Source organism: Oryctolagus cuniculus, chromosome 15 (assembly GCF_964237555.1).
Source record: "Oryctolagus cuniculus chromosome 15, mOryCun1.1, whole genome shotgun sequence".
NCBI lineage: Eukaryota > Metazoa > Chordata > Mammalia > Lagomorpha > Leporidae > Oryctolagus > Oryctolagus cuniculus.
Genome location: NC_091446.1, coordinates 11165230 through 11183640, shown reverse-complemented (window position 1 = coordinate 11183640; position 18411 = coordinate 11165230). Strand labels below are relative to the sequence as shown.

General features: G+C 54.2%; 1 protein-coding gene across 2 annotated transcripts in view; it reads right to left on the bottom strand.

Moving 5' to 3' along the window:
- Window positions 1–18199, bottom strand: part of RGS10 (regulator of G protein signaling 10) — a 39716-nt gene extending 21517 nt beyond the window's left edge. The window contains exons 1-3 of one of the 2 annotated variants that reach the window (XM_051824239.2): window positions 18021–18199; window positions 4957–5075; window positions 3743–3829 (exon numbers count right to left, since the gene is read on the bottom strand). In XM_051824239.2, coding sequence (XP_051680199.1) covers window positions 3743–3829; window positions 4957–5075; window positions 18021–18069 — 255 coding nt within the window. In that variant the 5' untranslated portion in view covers window positions 18070–18199. Of the gene's footprint in view, window positions 1–3742; window positions 3830–4956; window positions 5076–11615; window positions 11766–18020 lie in introns of those variants that run through there. The other variant, XM_051824240.2, reaches the window with a different exon arrangement.
- Between the last annotated feature and the right edge of the window lie 212 nt (window positions 18200–18411).

Sequence of the window (18411 nt, the reverse complement as noted above, 5' to 3'; positions counted from 1 at the left end):
AGGTTGGAAGGGCAAAGATGATTTTTTTATAAATGTCAAGTTTTAAAGCGACACAGTAACCTCTCAGACACAAAACACTGCTCTCGCACTGGGTTTCATTTCCCGATTTTGAAAAGAAAGACGCGCTACTGGCACTTTCCTAAGGCAACAAGGACCACGCCCACTCTCCCCACTCCCCACTCCCCACTCCCCTCGAGTGGTCCACGGACCAGTCACTGCCACTGCCAGAGGCGCTCTGGGCTGAGGCCCCTCAAGCAGGGGGGGACCCCCTGGGCCTCTGCCCTCTAACTCACGGGAGAAGGAACCAAGGCCCGGGCAGGTGAGGCCAGGTCCCCAAACCACACAAGGGGCAGCTGAGCCCTCCAGGCCTGAGCTGGACTCAAGTCCATGGCAAAGGCGCCGTGTTCAGACTTGTGCCACAGGCCAAGGCTGGAAAACAACCTAAACCTAGCGGTGTCTGAGCTTTGGGGGGCACTGAGCGGGGAAGGAAAGGGACCCCCCCATCCACTCAGGGAGGGAATGGGCTTCCACTAGGAGTAGCTATCTCCCCGGGAATTCTAAACACCTTTAAAAGTAAAACTCCAAATCATACTCGGCACTATGATCAAGTCATCATGTTAAACAATCTAAGTTATATTTACATATTGCTTTAAATAATTTATTTGTGAGACAGCGCTCCTATCTGCTGGTTCACTCCCCCCAAACGCCCACAACAGCTAGGGCCAAAGCCAGAAGCTCAGAACTCAATCCAGGCCTCCCACGTGGTTGTCAGGGCTCCAACTACTTGAGCCATCCCTGCTGCCTCCCAGGGTCCGTGTTATCAGGAAGCTGTGCAAGGAGCCAGAGCCAGGGATTGAACCCAGGTACTCCCGTTTGGGACAGAGGGACTTAACCGCTAGGCTAAGCACCTGCCCCCATGACATTTTTGAAGCACCCTCCTCCAGGTGCTGATTCATGAATGAGTGAATGAATTCAGGGGCAGCTAAAGAGTAAGCACCTCGCTGGACTTTTTCTGAGGTCTTACGAGACCTGGATGCTGGTTTGCTTTCACAGCTACACAGGGCTCATGTGCTAATTCGCAAGGAAGAGGCTCCAGAGAGAAAAATCTTAAACCACAAGCAAAACGAGAAGGAAGAGAACGGCTTTGAAAGCCAGCTGCTGACTATGGAGCCCGGGAACACACAGCAACCGCAGGGACCCGAGGAGGGGGCAGGAGGTGTGACCCTCCCGACTTCCTCTACGTCCCAGCATCCCCACGATCCACGCCCAGTGTCAAGACCCTCCTAAGGGACAGGAAGGCAGCAGGACACGGAGCCGCCACACTGGCGCTTCCGAGAACAAAGCCCCAGATGAATAGAAAATGTGTTCATGTCTCCGCTCCATTGGCCCGACCGAGGCCGCAGCAGGGGCAAGAGACCTGCATCAGCCCCAGAACTGCCCAGGCCGACCATGGACAGATCAACCCTCCCACGGACGCGAGGCCGGCCGTGGACAGATCAACCCTCCCACGGACGCCTGCCCGACCCTATGTGCTAAGTCTGGTTGTGAAATTCACTTGGGCGGCTGCTCCCAGCGCCTCCATCCTCCTCCACCTTGGAAATCACTGACAGCTCAGAACCTGCGGGGCCCACGAGAGAATGCCAGAATGCCGGGGCCTGGAGTCAGAGACCCGCCTCTGCGCAACAAGCCTCGCAGCTAGAACCGGCGCCTCCGCCTCCTGCACAGACGGACCGACGGGCGCCCATCTTGGAAGTGGGCCTGGGGGACAGACGTGCTGCACGATGTGGACGGCGGGAAGTGCAATCCAGCATCTGCCTGGCTGGCCAGAAAGCCAGAAGGTGGCAGAACTGAAGGCTTTACCCTCCCCCCACACCATTACAGTCTTACCCTCCCCCCACATACACCATTACAGTCCCCCAGACATACACCATTACAGTCTTACCCTCCCCCCACACCATTACAGTCTTACCCTCCCCCCACACCATTACAGTCCCAAAGGAGCTTTCCCAGGCCCCAGGGGTCCCCACTCTCTCCCCTCAGCTCTTCCTCCCAGGCCTGCTCCCCTAAGTGCTGTCCCCTCCCCCCCAGGAAGAATTCCCCACTCCACCCCCACCACACTTTAGGTCGCACTTGAAAGACTCCTCAGGCTGGCGCTGTGGTGTAGCGGGTAAAGCTGCCACCTGCTTTGCCAGTATCCCATATGGGCATCGGTTCAAGTCCCAGCTGCTCCACTTCCGATCCAACTACTGCTACGGCCTGGGAAAGCAGTAGATGATCCAAGCACTTGGGCCCCTGCACCTGTGTGGGAGACCCGAGGGAAGCTTCTGGCTCCTGGCTTCCGATCGGCACAGCTCCGGCCATTGTGGCCAATTGGAGATGGAAGACCTCCCTCTCTCTGCCTCTGCCTCTCTGTAACTCTACCTATCAAATAAATAAATAAATCTTTAAAAAAAAGAAAAAGTCACTCCTCCAGGGGCCTCCCCGGTGATCCACAGCCCCATTCTTTCCACCTCTAGGCTTGTGGCACCTGCGAAGCCTCCCCCGGAAGATGCTCCTCCAACTCATTCCTGGGCTCCATGATGCCTGGAGTGCCAAGGGCTGGCAGCAAGTGTACAGGGGATGCCTGGGTGACCTCGGAGTGCTGGCGCAAGCCCCAGTTCTGCATGGTGCAGGGCAACACCGACTTCCTTATCTACACAGCAGGGGAGGCCCCGGGCCACCTGGGCCTTCCCACCCTCACGCTCGAAGAATAAGGCAGACAAATGCACATGCGCTCACCTCTCGACTCTGAGCTACAATCTTAGGGTGAGCCTGGCCTCAGCAGGTGCAGGTCCAGCGTGCACCTATGGTTGTCGGCAGCCCTGTCCTAGGTGCTGAGAAAAAGGGGAACCAGGAGTCCTCACTTTCCCAGAGGCCCTCCTGCCTGCTTTCATTTCCCCCAGAGGGCTTCGCTACCCAGGAGGCCCCAGCCAGAATCGCCCTGGGGGAAGAAGGCAGAAGAAAGCAAAGCCCAAGGGTCATACAGGGAGGGCTTTTAGGGCAACCAAAATGCAACCCAGAGGGAGCCCCTCTCGGAACGTGTCCTCACCACCTGCAGAGAGGAAGCAGTGCTCCCTGTCCTCACCACCTGCTGCTCCCCCGGAGCTGACCAGTGCTCTGCCCTGCACAGAGACCCACCCAGTGCACAGCCTTCTTCCTCGTGATCTGATGCACCTTTTTCATGCCCAACCTTCAGTGGCAAAACCCAGCGGAGGGGAGCGACAAGAGGGCACCCTGAAATGAGCACACGGCCACCCGGGAGAACGGTCAGCAGCTTCCTGTGCGGGAGGCTCTGGACAGGCGCACGGACACATGGAAAAATCCCCCAGGTGCATGCAGGGCTCCAATCGCCACACAGCATCCAGAAATGCAGACGGGCCAGGCCCTGGGGGCGACCTCCTCATAACGTATTCATGAAGACACAGCCGTGCACACTGATGATCTCCAAACGACACCAATGGTGATTTTTACTTTAAATATCGGTCCCTTTGAACAGCTCCATTTCAAAATGGACTAAATCACTCCTTTTTGAATTATTAATATTTGATCAACACAGGAGACCCGATCTGAAGCAGAAACCTTCCCCTCACGTCTAATGTGAACCGAGTTCCATTAGACAATTTCCAAGTCTCCTGCAACGGCAGCTGTGACTCCATGAAGAGCGGGGGAAGTGACCAGGAGTCATTAGGAACGGAAGGGTTACCTGCTTCTTATCCTGCATTTTCTTAAAGTCTTCACATGCCAGCCAAAACAAAACATTTTCCTCGCTGAACTCCTTTTTTAAAAATTCCTATGGATAAAAACAAAAACCATTCATTTAATCTTCTCTTTACGAAAAAAAAAAAAAATAATGCATTTCCTGACAAGCACTGACTTGGCAAAATTCAATAGCTGAGCATGGTCCAATCAGCCCTTGAAAACTCCACCCTGAAAAACAAGGAGTAGGATTAATGTTCAAGCCAGGATTTCATATGCATTTGGCCTCAATGGCTTTGACGTAGTAAAGAAGAATAAAAATGAGGCAGGGATCTACTCACACTGCTTAGCTGACAATAAATTACCGAAAAGTAAAGTAAAGTGGAGATGCGTTAGTTCCTTCCAGACAGTGTTTAAACAAAGTGCATTCCTCTAAAATCAAGCCCATTTTTTTTAAACAAAAGGAAAGGAAAACAGGAGGCCTGTCGAGAAAGGCCAGGAAGAAAACTATTTTAAGTCGGAGGTGTGTTTCCTTTTGGCCGAAATCGGAGGGCTGGTGGCACGGCCAGCTGCTCGACAGTGCAGAGACCTCCCTGAGGTCCAGACGAGGCTCACAGCCTGGTGTCACCAGGAACTGGGGCCCTGGCTCGGCTGCCACTTCCCGCCCGAGAGCCTGACCACACAGGGCTCCTCCTGTCTGACTCAAGACCTAAAGACAGAAGTTGCTGGAACCGACCCTTGAAATTCACATGTGGTCACCTGGGGGTTCCAGTGGCCAAGGAAGTGACTTCTCCGTGACATCAACACTTCCCCAACCACCGGTCCTCCCTCTGGGGTCCCTTCGCCAAGTCGACGCTGCCAGCTTCTCTCACTCTGCCAATGATGCACCCCGAGACTCCCCCAGGTGCAAACGGTCCCAGCAGAGAAACTCAGACAACCCACCCCCCACCCCCGAGGTGTCACAGAGCTGCAACTCCTCCTACAGCCGGCAGCAATGGGCAGGGGACCTTCTCCCTACCCCAGCCCACTCCCACCTACACAGGAGCAGACTGCACACGCCCTCAATGCCAGTCCAGGGCTGTCCACACGGGTGCTACCAGCCATCACAACACCGGAGCCATTCTTACTGTCACATTGGGACAGACAGAGTTAAGGACTGTCCTGTTTCCCCCACCTCTGCACATGACACACCCTCCCTGATTAACAAGAAAAAAGGCAAACCCTAAATCTTTTGACGCCTTCTGGGTCTTCCAGCAGATTCTCCAAGGAGGCCGCCCACTTGGCTGTGCTCCTGAGGCTCTGGTGGCCGCTGCTGGAGCCACCATCACTGTCGTGGATGTCTGTAAAACAGAGCGTAGACCCCATCACAGGATACAATGCCACCATCACCATCACGGCTCACATACAGTAAGTTGCGTGATGACCTAGCACGTGGCAGGTTCAAAGAGTTCCTCCAATTTACAGATAGGAAAACTGAGGCCGGGGTGATGAAGACTTATGCAACACACCTTCCCGCACTGGTCAGCGCACAGGCAGGCCCCAGGTTTCCCTCCACACCCCGTCCCCCGCCTCGGGGCTGTGACTCAGCAGCAGCCATGATGCGGTGCAGAGAACATCTCGTCTATTCTACAGCTCCCAGCTCACTGGCAGGTGCACAAGGCAAAGTGTGGAGCAGGACACAAAACCTAAGGGAAGGGAGTTGCCAAAACACTCAGGCATCAAGATAAACCATGTTTTCATACAAGATTTATTTAAAACAAACTTGATACCAAAAAATTCACAGTGAACCAAACATCCAAAGTTCAAATGAACAGAAGATCGATATTGCTGCTTTTTCTTTTTGCCTGGGGCTCACCGCAGCTCGGCATCCCACAGTTACTCATCCTTGCTTTATTTAAACTACCGATATTTAGTTTATCATGGAAGTTTATGCATTAATTTTAGATCTTTTTAAAGATTTATCTTATTTTTTAAAAAAAGATCTATTTTATTTGAAAGATAAGAGTTCGGGGCCAGCACTGTGGCACAGTGAGTTAAGACACGGCCTGCGGCTCCAGCATCCCATGTGGGTGCCAGTTCAAGGCACGGCTGCTCCACTTTGGATTCAGCTCCCTGCTAATGCACCTGGGAAAGCAGCAAAGGATGTCTCAAGTGCTTGGGCCCCTGCATCCACATAGACATCTCTCTCTCTCTCTCTGCTTCTCTGTGTAACCCTTTAAAAAAAAAAAAGAGTTATAGAAAGAGGGATCTTCCATCCACTAGTTCATTTCCCAAATGGCCACACAGCAAGGGCTGGGCCAGGCTGAAGCCAGGAGCCTGGAGCTCCATATGGGTCTTCCAAGTGGTTGAGGGGCCCAAGGACTTGGGTCAGTTTCTGCTGCTTTCCCAGGCACATTAGCAGGAAGCTGGATCCGAAGTGGAGCAGCCAGGACTCAAACCAGCACCCATTTGGGATACAAGGGTCTCAGGTGACAGCTGAATCCATGACATCACAATGCTGGCCCTCATTGCCATTATTTTAAAGCAAGAAACATGTTCCTATTTTTAAAAAGGGGTTGAATCTGGGAGAAAATAAACTTTTAATGAAATGAGGAAAGCAAATCACTTTTAAAGAATAAATTTTAAGTTTTAAAAATATTCATCACTGGGTGGGCGTGTAGTCTAGCAGTGAAGAGCTCCATTCCACATTGGAGAACCTGGGTTCATGTCCAGTTGCAGCTCCTGACCCTAGCTTTCTGCCAATGCAGACCCTGGGATGTGCAGTAATGGCTCAAGTGACTGGGTTCCTGTTGTTCACATGGGAGACCTGGACTCGCTTGGACTCCTGCCTTGGACTTGGCTCAGCCCTAGTACTTCAGGGGTGAACAAGCAGATAGAAACACTCTCTCTCCCTCTTTCTCTCTCCTCAATCTCTGCCTCTCAAATAAATAAATACCTTTTACAAAAGACAGTAATTGCTGCAAATAAGTAGGGACCACACAGCTAACAATGCTTTTGGAGAAAACTCATTTCAAAACACACTGAACTTCACAGTAACAAATCCAAGACCCCTGATGTTCACTGGGGCTAAACTACTCATCAGTCTCTTCATTGGCTGAGACTTGCATGCCAGCACCTCGGGACATACCTGGGTTTTAGCATTCACTGGCTGAACTTGGGTTTAAATAAAAAGAAAGCAGAACCCAGAAACCCAGCAGAGACTGTGCCTCAGTACTCATCTGGGACAAATCCATGCTGCTCATCAAAAAGTAAATGGACTCAACCACATCACCCAGTGGACTTGGTGGTCACGGGTACGAAGTCAGGTCCCTGCCCTCTTTGCAAATGCTGGAATGACAAGCTCCTGAACTCGGAGTTTCTTCCCCACAAGGCACAAATCAAATTAAAAGATCATCAGGACAAGAAATTCTGCAGCAGGGTTCACTCTGCCAAGCATTCCACCGACTCCTCTGCTCTTGAGCAGGGAGCACGGATTGACAGCTTACTCCATTTCCCCAGCAGACCTCGTAAGTAAAGAAACACAGAGACTCAAGTTTGTTGATCCAGGACCAATTTCAGGCAGCCACAAGCTTCTCTCGCCCCTAAAATGACGACTTTGGCTGTAAGTTGTCAACCTCGGCCTGAAAGGACTCCAGAACTCTTGGACATTCTTTGCAATAGTAAGGCAAACCATATGTGGGTTTTCAGTGCCACACAGTCTTGCAAGGAAATGCAACAGTGGATTCCTGCTTGGCCAAGAGTGTGCTGAGAAATCCAAGCCGGCCCCACTGGTAGACAACTGCTAAATCCCTGCCTTTATTTCATGCTCTAATCACTTGTGCACAATGGGGTCTGTGCCAACTTTCATTTCATTAAACAAATTTTAATTTATTTGAGGGCTGGCCTTGTGGCATAGCGGGTAAAACTGCCGCCTTGTGATGCCAGCACACCACATGGGCACCGGTTTGAGTCCCGGCTGCTCCATTTCTGATCCAGCTCCCTCATAATGGCCTGGGAAAAGCAGCAGCAGATGACCTGGGTGCTTGGGCCCCTGCCACTCACATGGAAGACCTGGATGGAGCTCCTGGCTCCTGGCTTCAGCCTGGCCCAGCCCTGGCTATTAAAGTCATTTGTGGAGCAAACCAGTGGATGGAAGATCTCTCTCTGTTTCTCCCTCTCTGCACCTCTGACTTTCAAATATATAAATCTTAAATTCAAAAAAAAAAAAAAAAAGGACTTATTTATTTGAAAGGCAGAGTGGCAGGAAGAGAGACAGAGAGAAACAGAGAGAAAAAGACATCTATCTGCTGGTTCACTCCCCAAACAGTGACAACAGCTGGGGCTGGGCCAGGCCATAGCCAGGAGCCTAGAGCTCCATCTGGGTCCCCTACTTGGGTGCAGGGGCCCAAGCTCTTGGGCAGCCATCTTCTGCTGCTTTCCTAGGCTCTTCAGCAGGTAGCTGGATGGAAAGTGGAACACCTGGGACTCAAACGGATGCTCATATGGGTTGCTGGTGACTATGCCAGGCAGTGGCTTAACCCACTGTGCCACGATGCCGGCCCCAGCAGCTTTCATTTCAGCAAAAAAGTTTTAAGAGCCTAAAAACCTATGCATCTGGGCCAAGCCCCTGAAAGACTCCAAGCAAACATCCAGAAAAGGGAAGGACCCATCCGGAGTGAGCCCACGAAGGAATCACTGGGTGGGAGCCTTCTCAGGATCTATGTGCAAGGGCAGCTGTCCCCTGTCCTCACCAGGACCACCTCAGTGAGACCCCAGCACTCATTGGAACGCAGCCTGAAAGCCAATGGGCCCTTCCTTCCCTGGGCGGCCCCCTCTCTGGGCTCAAACCTCATGCTGTTTTAGACGGCGTGGAGCTTTCTCTCATCACCCATGGCTACTGCTGCCTTGGCTTTGGCGCCCTGAGTAGAGAGAAATTCCTTTTTGCCTTTTTGCCTCTTTCTGTCCCCCTAGGAAGCATCTAAGATTCTTCCATCCATTGCTTTTCTGTGTTTGCCTTTGGCCCCCAGAAACGCTGGTGTGAATTTTTCCAAGACTCCCTGAGGGTCTTTGAGATATGATTAAGGCTTTTGGCTATGCCCCCCTCCCTTTTTTATCTTTAAAATTCCTTTGAGAGACACAGACAGAGAGGGAGAGTAAACTCCCTCCTACCGGTTCACTCCCTGAAAGCCCACAGTGGCCAGGACTGGGCTGAGGCCAAAGTCAGGGGCTGGGAACTCAATCCAGGTCTCCCACGTGAGTGACAGGAATCCAGTGACTTCAGCCATCACCCGAGCCTCCCGGGGTCTGCAGGAGCAGGAAGGCAGCTGGAGCCAGGCATCAGAGGTGGGTCTCGAACCCCGGCACTGCAATATGGGATGCAGGCATCTCAACCAGCATTTTAACCATTAGGCCAAACACCTGGCTCAGATGCCCCCTTTTAAAATTCTTCTTGAATGCATCAGTACAGACAGAGCATGAGGGGGCCGCATTTGCAAACCCCTTCACTTAATGGCATTCCCTTCTGCAAGTCATTAACCTCCAACGAGATTGATCCACTCCTTCAGGCACTGCTCTCGAGATGGTCCTTTAACTAACAGGCCGTCTCCATTACTCAGGGCTCCCTGCCCAGGAGACGTCTGCTACCCCCCCCCCCCCCCGCGAGCCAAAGACGGGATTCCTCAGCCATCTGAGGACACTTTAAAGGTCACAATCAGTCCAGCAGTGTACAGGAGAGATAAATAACTGATCCACCAGCAAGCAGGCGTGCTTTTGAACTTCAGAGTTAAGCCAAATCAAGGTTGCACAGCTGCCCAATTCTGGGTGCTTGGACTCACAAAGTCCCAGTGTTCTTCCACCTCTTTTCATTGATAAAAATGTCCATTTTGGATGGATTACACAAGATTTGCTGGAATGCAAAGGTTGGAGAAAAAATATTCCACCTGTTCCCTAGCAGTTTCAGGTAACACTTGCTTCTTTAGCCTTCTTGGCTGCTTTGTGTTTAGTTCAATTGTAAAACATGGCTGCAACACGTAAAAGGATTTTGTCTTTTTTTTTTTTTTTTTTTAAGCTCCTGGGCTCTTACATCATTTTAGATCTTTCTAAGTTGGCATGTCAAATACTTGTTTTTCAAGGACCTCATCTTCCTATTCATCTGTATTAGGGAATAATAAGAGTTAACACTTGCAAATTGTTCGCCTTGTACCGGTACTGCTTGGAGCTTCCTTTGTAGGTTAAATCATTCAGTTTTCACAAAAGCACTCGCGTGGTTAGTATGCCCACTTTACAGATGGGAAAGTGGGGCACAGCAGAAGCAAAGGATCAAGGTCCACACCCAGGCAGTTAGGCTCTTTCCCAGGAGCCTCCCTGCCACTTTCACTGTTGCTATCTGCTCATCTCGCTTACACAGGACAGACGGTAACAGCCTTGTTGAGGCTGGAAGCAGTCACGCCACGGGCAAATGAAGTCACGTAAGACAGGTGCAGCCCTCCAGCAGCACCACGCACACATGCCTTCCTCTCAGGTTGCTGCTGTTCGTGTGGTTTCTGACTTCAGCAAAACCATTATTCCAAAGGTGGGTGCGGCACCAGCGCGCAGATGGCTGGAGCTGGTTGTGCGCAGCCTGTTTCGTACTGCATTATTTATAGATGTTATGATGTCATATCTCACAGAGACCATGTCCAGACATTAATTCCTTGGACTCCATTCTCAAAAGACATCTGTGACACTAGTCAGAACCGAATGCTCAAGCACCAGTTTCTGCTCCTAGTCTGCAGGAGAGCGTGTGTCACAGTCCAGCACAATTTCCCGAAGTTAGAGCACGGCTTTAGCAATATCTCAATATCCAGTTTCCTCAACAGCTCTGTCCTAAGCTCCTCTCTCCCCCGCAAACTCACAGCACGTTAAAGAAAACAAAGCAAGCATCCGAGCCCAGGAAAAGGCAGTGATGCGAACCCTGTATCTCCACGTGGCTAATTGTCATGCACACACAACCTTGGCAACGAAGTTTCAAGGAAAGTACACAGCCCACAAAACCTACTGAAAACCGCACATCAGCCGGCGCCGCGGCTCACTAGGTTAATCCTCCGCCTGCAGCGCAGGCACCCTGGGTTCTAGTCCCAGTTGCTCCTCTTCCAGTCCAGCTCTCGGCTGTGGCCCGGGAGGGCAGTGGAGGATGGCCCAAGTGCTTGGGCCCTGCACCCACATGGGAGACCAGGAGGAAGTACCTGGCTCCTGGCTTCAGATCGGCACAGCACCAGCCGTAGCGCGCCGGCTGTAGCAGCCATTTGGAGGGTGAACCAACAGGAGGACCTTTCTCTCTGTCTCTAACTCTGCCTCAAAAAAAAAAAAGAAAGAAAGAAAGAAAACCTCACATCACCTATCCCACATCAAAAGTATTATATTAACAAACAGGAGGCACACCGATTTCCAATCAGAGCCCATTTGTTACAACTGGTGATCTGCAAAAGGCTCCGGGTGGGTCATGGAAACACTGTATCTAGAGATCGCTTAGGTGTTTCTCCACCCGGCTTCCAGCTTCTGAGAAATGCCTTTCAGGCAAGCAAGTCCCCAGCCAGGGAAAGTTGAGGGAACTGCAGATAGCAGGAGGTAATCACAGCGGTGAGGTCGTTTTAGAATAACCATAATCAGAGCCAGCACCCAAGACAGGAGCAGGCAAGCCCGGAAAGAGGGCTGCCAGGCTTAGGAAGTGCCTCGTGGCGTTTTTGCACGGGGGCTCAGCTTCAGAGAAAGTCAAGTGCCCTCAGCGGCCCTTCAGGAGTCACCTGTGCACCTCTGTGTCTTCAAGCACACTCCCGCTGCCCCCGCCTCCCTGCCCCAGCCCCTGCCTCGCCCTGGGCCAGGGCCAAGGCCACGGTGCGGGGTGCCGGGCAGCCGTTCCTTACATGCCATGCTCTGGGTCCACCTGGGGCGCTGCACGCAGACCAAAACGCCGCCGCCTTCTCGCAGTCGCTTTGTGCGAGACAGGCAGAGGGCTGCAGGGCTCTCCAGCACCCTTGGGTGCCAAGGAAGAACAAGCCCCAACATCCTCTTTTGAGTGGACTAAACAACAGATGGCCCCGTCTCCAGCAGAGAGAAGGAAATCAGGGCGCCCGAGTGCTATTTGCAGCCTCCCCACAATCCTGGCCGTCTAGGAGAGCCCTCTCCTGGGGGTGGAAATGCAGACCCTGCCATTGGTTCTCTCCAGTGCCCAGAAGCCCCTGCGCTCCATGCCAGACATCCATGCATAACTGTGCCCTGGCTCCCCCTCCCCGCCCCCACCCCCTGCAGCAGCAGCGGCTTTCTCCCTCCGGCACCAGTCAGGTGGACAGTGCGTTTCTGCAGAGCAAGGGCAGTGCCCTCCTGGGGTCTGCACAGCATCTGGTGCTCCTTCGTGTGTGTGTTTTTCACTGATCAATGCCAGGCCTGCGTGAACGGCAGAGGGCACGGAGGGAAGCATTCACTGTGCACGTACTATATCCCACCTAGGCTACACAACGGCCTCTGGAGCTTGATCCCATCCTTGGCCCATTTTACAGATGAGGAAACTGAGACACAGAGAGGTAAAGCAACTTACTACTCCCCCCCCCCAAAAAAAAGAGTGCGCCTCTTTGTGACACAGGGAGTTAAGCCTCAGACGACAGACGAGAGACTGGAGTGCTTGGGTTAGAGTTTTGCCTCTGCTTCCCCCGATGCACACCCTGGCAGGCAACAGTGATGGCTCAAGTACTTGAGTCCCTGACACCCATATAGAAGATCTGGATGGAGCGCCAGGCTCCTGGCTTCAGCCTGGCCCAGACCCAGGTTTTGTGGGCATTTAGGGACTGGACCAGCAGGTAGAAGGAAATATGCTCCATCTCTCTCTTGCTTTGCTGTTCAAAGGAACACAAATAAAACAAACTTAAAAAAAAAAAAAAAACAGCAAAGATGGGGAGGGACTAGGACCCCACCCCTCCAGAGAGAACAGCCCAGTGGAAGATGCAAGAAACAAAACATAGAGGACGGCCGGTAAAACTGTGCCTGTGACACTGACACTGCTGGCATCCACATGGGTGCCGGTCCATGTCCCAGCTGCTCCATTTTCTATATATATTTTTAAGATTTGTTTATTTATTTGAAAGAGTTACAGAGAGAGATCACTCCCCAGATGGCCGCAACAGCCAGGGCTGGGCCAGGCAGAAGCCAGAAGCTTTTTAGCTGCCTGGAATCCAATGAGCACCCATATGGGATGCCAGCGCCCCAGGAGGCGGCTTTACCCACCACACGACACCAGCCCCAGCTGCTCCACTTCCGATCCAGCTCTCTGCTGTGGCCTGGGAAAGCAGAAGATGCCCCAGGTCCTTGGGACCCTGCACCCATGTGGGAGACCCGAATGAAACTCCCAGCTCCTGACCTCAGCCTCACCCAGCCCTGATCCTTATGGCCATTTGGGTAGTGAACCAGCGATGGAAGATCCTTCTCTCCCTCTCTATAACTCTGCCTTTCCAATAAATAAATTCTAAAGAGAGAGAGAGAGAAACGAAAGGCAGACACCTTTTCCTCACAGAACGTGAAGTGACTTGGGAAGACCAGGCCAGGCTGGGGAGGAGTTGCTTTCACTGGTCTGTGAAGAAACGTGGACGGGGATAAAGAACCACTGACCAAGCGCTGGTGAATTCCGTTGTCAGTCCTGGGCTGTGTTTTGGGTTAGTTTTTTTTTTTTTTTAAACAGACTGTATCTATAGTAGTCCCCCCACGTGAGGCTCCATCTGCCTCCGTTTCACTTACCTGCAGTCAACTGCAGTCCCAATATATTAAGTGGAACATTCTAGAAATAAACCACTCATGTAACTTGTATTTCAGCGTGGTATAATGGTCCCATTTTATCACTGATTGCTGTTGTTAATCTCTTCCTGTACCTAATTTATAAACTGAATTCTATCATAGGAAGAACACAGTTACAAGGGTGCTTGAAAGAATGCAGAAAATGGAATTAAATGGTGAGTTTGTTTTGGTGCAAAAAATGTTTGAGATGCATGCATACTTTTTTCACAATACTCTTTTTTCTGACCTCAGGGCCATCTGCAGCCTCAGGCAACCGCTGGGGGTTGGGACAGGGCATGCAGCTGTGGCACTCAATAGCCACAGCCCCCAGCTGCCCAGTGCTTCTAGAAGATTCTCCCTCCTCAGATTCTACCTGTCCTACTTTTGTGAAGTGATAGAAACAGCTGCTGATGGCTTCATCTGTGTTTAAGGTGCCGGCTGGCGAAAGGACGAGGGTGGGGAGGGAGAACAGTCGTCAGCTCCACAGCCAGCCTCGAGGCATCTCAACAAGGCCACAGCAGAGGCTGGGCGCTCCGGGCCCTGGACTGGGCTCTGAGACTCCCCTCGCCTTGTCTGGTCTGCCGCTGCCTCTGCAGCTCTCCAGAAAGAAGGGAAAGGGCCCTCCGGCTTGGACAGCCTGCGCCGTCAGACGCAAAGGGCTCAGAGTTGGGACGTGGTGAGCCATCCCCCACCCCACCCCCAGGTGCAACGCCCAGGTGGGGATGTCCAGCTCTCCCCAGGGACAGGTGGAGACGCTGGAAGGAGGGCAGGCCAGGCTTCACCCCGGCACGTGGAGGAGCCCCCAGGAGAGGAGAAGTGACTTGGAAGGGAAATGTGTCCCTGGAGTCCGGGGGGGCCGTTTCACTCTCAGGGACGCCTCCTGACAGCTCTTATCCAGGGCAGCGGCTGCCAGCCTGGGCCCCTCTGCTCCCGCCGCCACCCCCGGCTGCACGGCCAGGAGCTATCTGCGGGAAGCAGAAGGAACTGGAGAGGGTAAATTTAGTGCTGTTTAAACAGCAAGTTCCCGGAGTTCAGCATGGAGGGGCTGCAAGCATTACTCAACCCGTGGAGAGAAATGACTCCGTTCGCCCAGGAAGCCCCAGACAATGGCCAGGCCGGCCACCTGCCTCGGTTTCCACATTTTCAGCCAGCGAGGAAAGGAGGCATCAGAGCAGCTAAGAATCACAAGAGACAAACAAGGCCCCCAGGCACCTCCCCACCCCTGCTGTCTGCGGGCTGCTCTGGGGGCCAGAGCCAGCTCCATCCACTCAGCTGCTCACAGGGGGCCCCGGCCAGCACGGCATTTCTGTCCCTGAAGGCCCAGGCCTGGGCCACTGGTGTTCTGCAGAGAAAGTCTCCCCAGCATCGAAGGCTGATTGTGAAAACAAAGACGTTAAATCGCTATGCAGACTGTCATCTCTAAATAAAAACTTGAGCCCTGCAATAAATCTGAAACTGTTCCCAAGGGTTTAATGAGATAATGTGTAACAGGCCTGGGTGGCCTGCCTGGCAGGGGGAGGATTCCCCTGACAGTCACCCCTTGGCCTGGCTGCAGGGTTGGGGGGGCCGGGGTGTGGCTTGGGCTTCGGAGATCAGGTGGGCCCACCCCAGTGGTTATCAACAAAGCCAGGAGCTGTGGAGGCAGGGTGGGCAAACAGACTCCAGGCAGGGGGCCTCCCACTTCAGTGGGCCAAGAACTGGGGGCAGGGGCACTTGGGGACAATGCAGTGACTCTCTCTCCCCACCTCCCACCCCCAAGCTCTAATGGGCACGTCTGGGGCGAGGCTGGGGAGCTGAATTTATCAAGGCCCCTTCCCCTCCATGTGGTTGGTGGAACACACTTTGAAAAAAAAAAAAAAAAAAAAAAAAACCTCGGAAAGGAGGAGGGAGAGGAGGGAGTCCCATGTTGAACTTGGAAGCAGGCTTTCATGTCAAGTCAGTGTCCTGAAGATTTTGCCAAAAAGCTGAAAGGTCTCACGAAGGCACCTGAGGCCGCAGGGCGCCAGCCAGGCCTAAATCAGGGGTCCTGCAGGGGTGGACCCAGCTTTTGTGGGGCCTGAAGCTTATGAGATTTGGAGAGTTTCTTTGAGAAGAATAACACCAACCCCCACCCCGCCCCAATTCAGTGCAGGTCCAGAGGATCCCCTTGCCGGTTCCTACATCCTCTGAGCTTCTGGAATCTCACTGGGTTCCTTCAGTTCCCACTGACAGCAGCGAGGATAGACTTTAACCCTAAAAATCCCAAGGAAACCGGCACTGGGGCCCAGGCGTGCAGCACCAGCCCGTGATGGGTAGCCGCCGACGCTGCCATCAGCCTTCCAGTCTGTCGCCCTCCGGACTGGCCTAGTGGTTAGGACGTCCCCATCTCTTCCTGCAGTCCCAGCTCCAGCTGCTCATGCAGACCCTGGGGGGCAGCTCAAGTACCCAGGTTGCTGCCACCCAGGTGGGCAACTGGAATCGAGTCCCTGGCTCTCAGCTGCAACCTGACTCAGCCTTGGTCACTGCCACCATTTGGGACGCTCACTGGCAGCTGGGAGAGCTCTGTCTCCCCACATCTCAAGACAAAATTGTTGTCCTGAAACAGGTATTTCCCTAAAACTGTCATCAGTCTTTTGGGGGGTACAGCCAGGTTACAGGCAAAAGCACCCAATCCACATATCTCCCTGCATTCAATAGTTCTATTTGGGAGTCTTTGACCCAAAATGATCCATACATTAGCAACCTGAAGGTCATCCAGAGCAGCTTTGGGTATCACAGGAAGAGAGAGAGAAGACAGCTGCTAATGATGACCATGCAGTTACTATGCACCAGGCTTCATCTATTTGCATCTACTCCACAGCTTTATGAAACCCATTCCACAGATGGGGAAACTGGTGCAAATGGGTGCTGGTATGGGGAGGGGGGAGAAGGAGCCTTGATTTTTAGCATTTGCTGATTCCCATGGTGTAAATATCTCATTTCAAGCTACCTATGGTTTAGCAAGCAGTCTCTAAATTTCCCAAATTTTTAGCAATTGGGCTCTTGCAAGCCAGACTGAGCCAGCTGCAGCACATCACCGAAACTGAGGCACAGAGAAGCGGCTCACTCAAGGCTGAAGGAGGGGCAGGGCTGGGACCTGAGCCTCTGTCCCTTCCATAAGCCTGGGCCAACAGGCTGGGGTGACTGCCACTAACACCCACAGGGGCACACGCGCCACACTCAAGGGTGCACTCAGGGAGCACCGGACAGCCACGGGGGACGGTCACCGTGACCCTGGAAGTCCTGTTCCATTAGGCTTGCTCTACAACAGGCTGGGATGACTGCCACTAACACCCACAGCGCACACGCCACACTCAAGGGTGCGCTCAGGGAGCACCGGACAACCACGGTGCCACACTCAAGGGTGCACTCAGGGAGCGCAGGACAACCACGGAGACGGTCACCGTGACCCCGGAAGTCCTGTTGCATTAGGCTTGCTCTACAAGTGCATAATTTGGTGGGTGGGCGCCAGTGAATGTTTGATCGAGAGGCAGCCACTGCCGGTATCAGCAACTTGCAGATCCTCCTTCTGCACCAAGCACAGAAGAAAGTTCCCGCGGTTAGTGGTACAGGTGGCCTGGACCCAGCGACTCCAGTTCCCCTCTCTGAACCACCGTGCACCTCATAAAACGTGATGCTGGGAGGAACAGGGAAGCTGCATGTGCAGACTCGCGGCTCAGGCAGAAGTGAACCTTGGAGTGGATGTCGCAGGACCACTGGACCCAGAAACCTGCTGAGAATCAAGCCAAGGGACCCACCACCCCAGCCCCTGGCTCCAGGTCCTCTCTGCCATCGTCCAGCCTCCGGTCGTCCCGAGGGGGAAGATTCAGGGGCAAAACCGCTAAGAGCGGTGCAACTGCGGGCACCCTGGCCACTCCGCGCGGGTTCTTGGTCCTTCCAAGTTGCTCCCAAGTGTCGTCAGGCCGGCCCCAGGGGACACCAAGGGACTCCTTCCCGATGTCAGAGCCTCGCGGGCGCGAACCACACAGGCGCCCTTCACCACCCAAGGGCTCAGCCACCCACGCGGCCCCAAGCTTCCGCTCGGCAGTGCAGAACCCAAGGCCCCCGCGCCCCAGGCCCCGGCGCCCGGGGGATGCGGGTTGGGGGGGGGGGGTGTCCAGCCGTCCCACCCGCGCAGGCAGCCGAGCGGATTCCAGCTCGGGGAAGCCACCCACTGTTCTGCTTTCGGAATCTGGATCTCGCTCTACCTCCAAAGTTTGCGGGTCTGGATCTCCTTTCTCCCAGACCGTCACTAAAAAGAAAACTGCTGCTCTTCCCCTTTCAGGCAAACTTCCTCCCTGCGAGTCTCTCCGGGCTCCGCGCTCGCGCCGCGGTGGGACCGAGCGCGGAGAGGCGGCGCGGCCGGCAGGGGCTCCCGTCGGGGCGCACTGCCCAGCCCCGCCCGAGACCAGGAGGGAGGATGCCCGGCAGGCAGCACCGGCCCGGGCGGCGCCCCGACCCGCAGCGCGCCGGCCCTGGGAGCCGCTTACCTGACGGCGGCCGCTTCCTGCTCAGCCGGCTCACGGCTCGGTTAAACATCGCCGCGGGCGCCCGAGGAGGAAGGAGGAGCAGCCGGCGCGCCGCGCTGAGCCCGAGGAAGGCGAGGAGGAGGAGGAGGAGGGCGAGAAGGAGGAGCCCGCTCCGCACCGCCCCGGCGCGCCCGGACCCCGCCCCGCGCCCTCCTCCCCGCGAGGCGCCGCGTGGCGCGCTCTGTGCGCCCTGCCCGCCCGCGCCGGTGGAGGCCGTCGGTCCCATCCCAGCCAGGGTGCCAGGGCGGGGCCCCCGGCCGCCCGGAGCCGACCCCTCTCCCCAGCGAGGCCATCACCCCGGGACCTGGGCTCCCCGCCAACGCGATCGGCGCGTCCCGGGGTCCCCACGCCC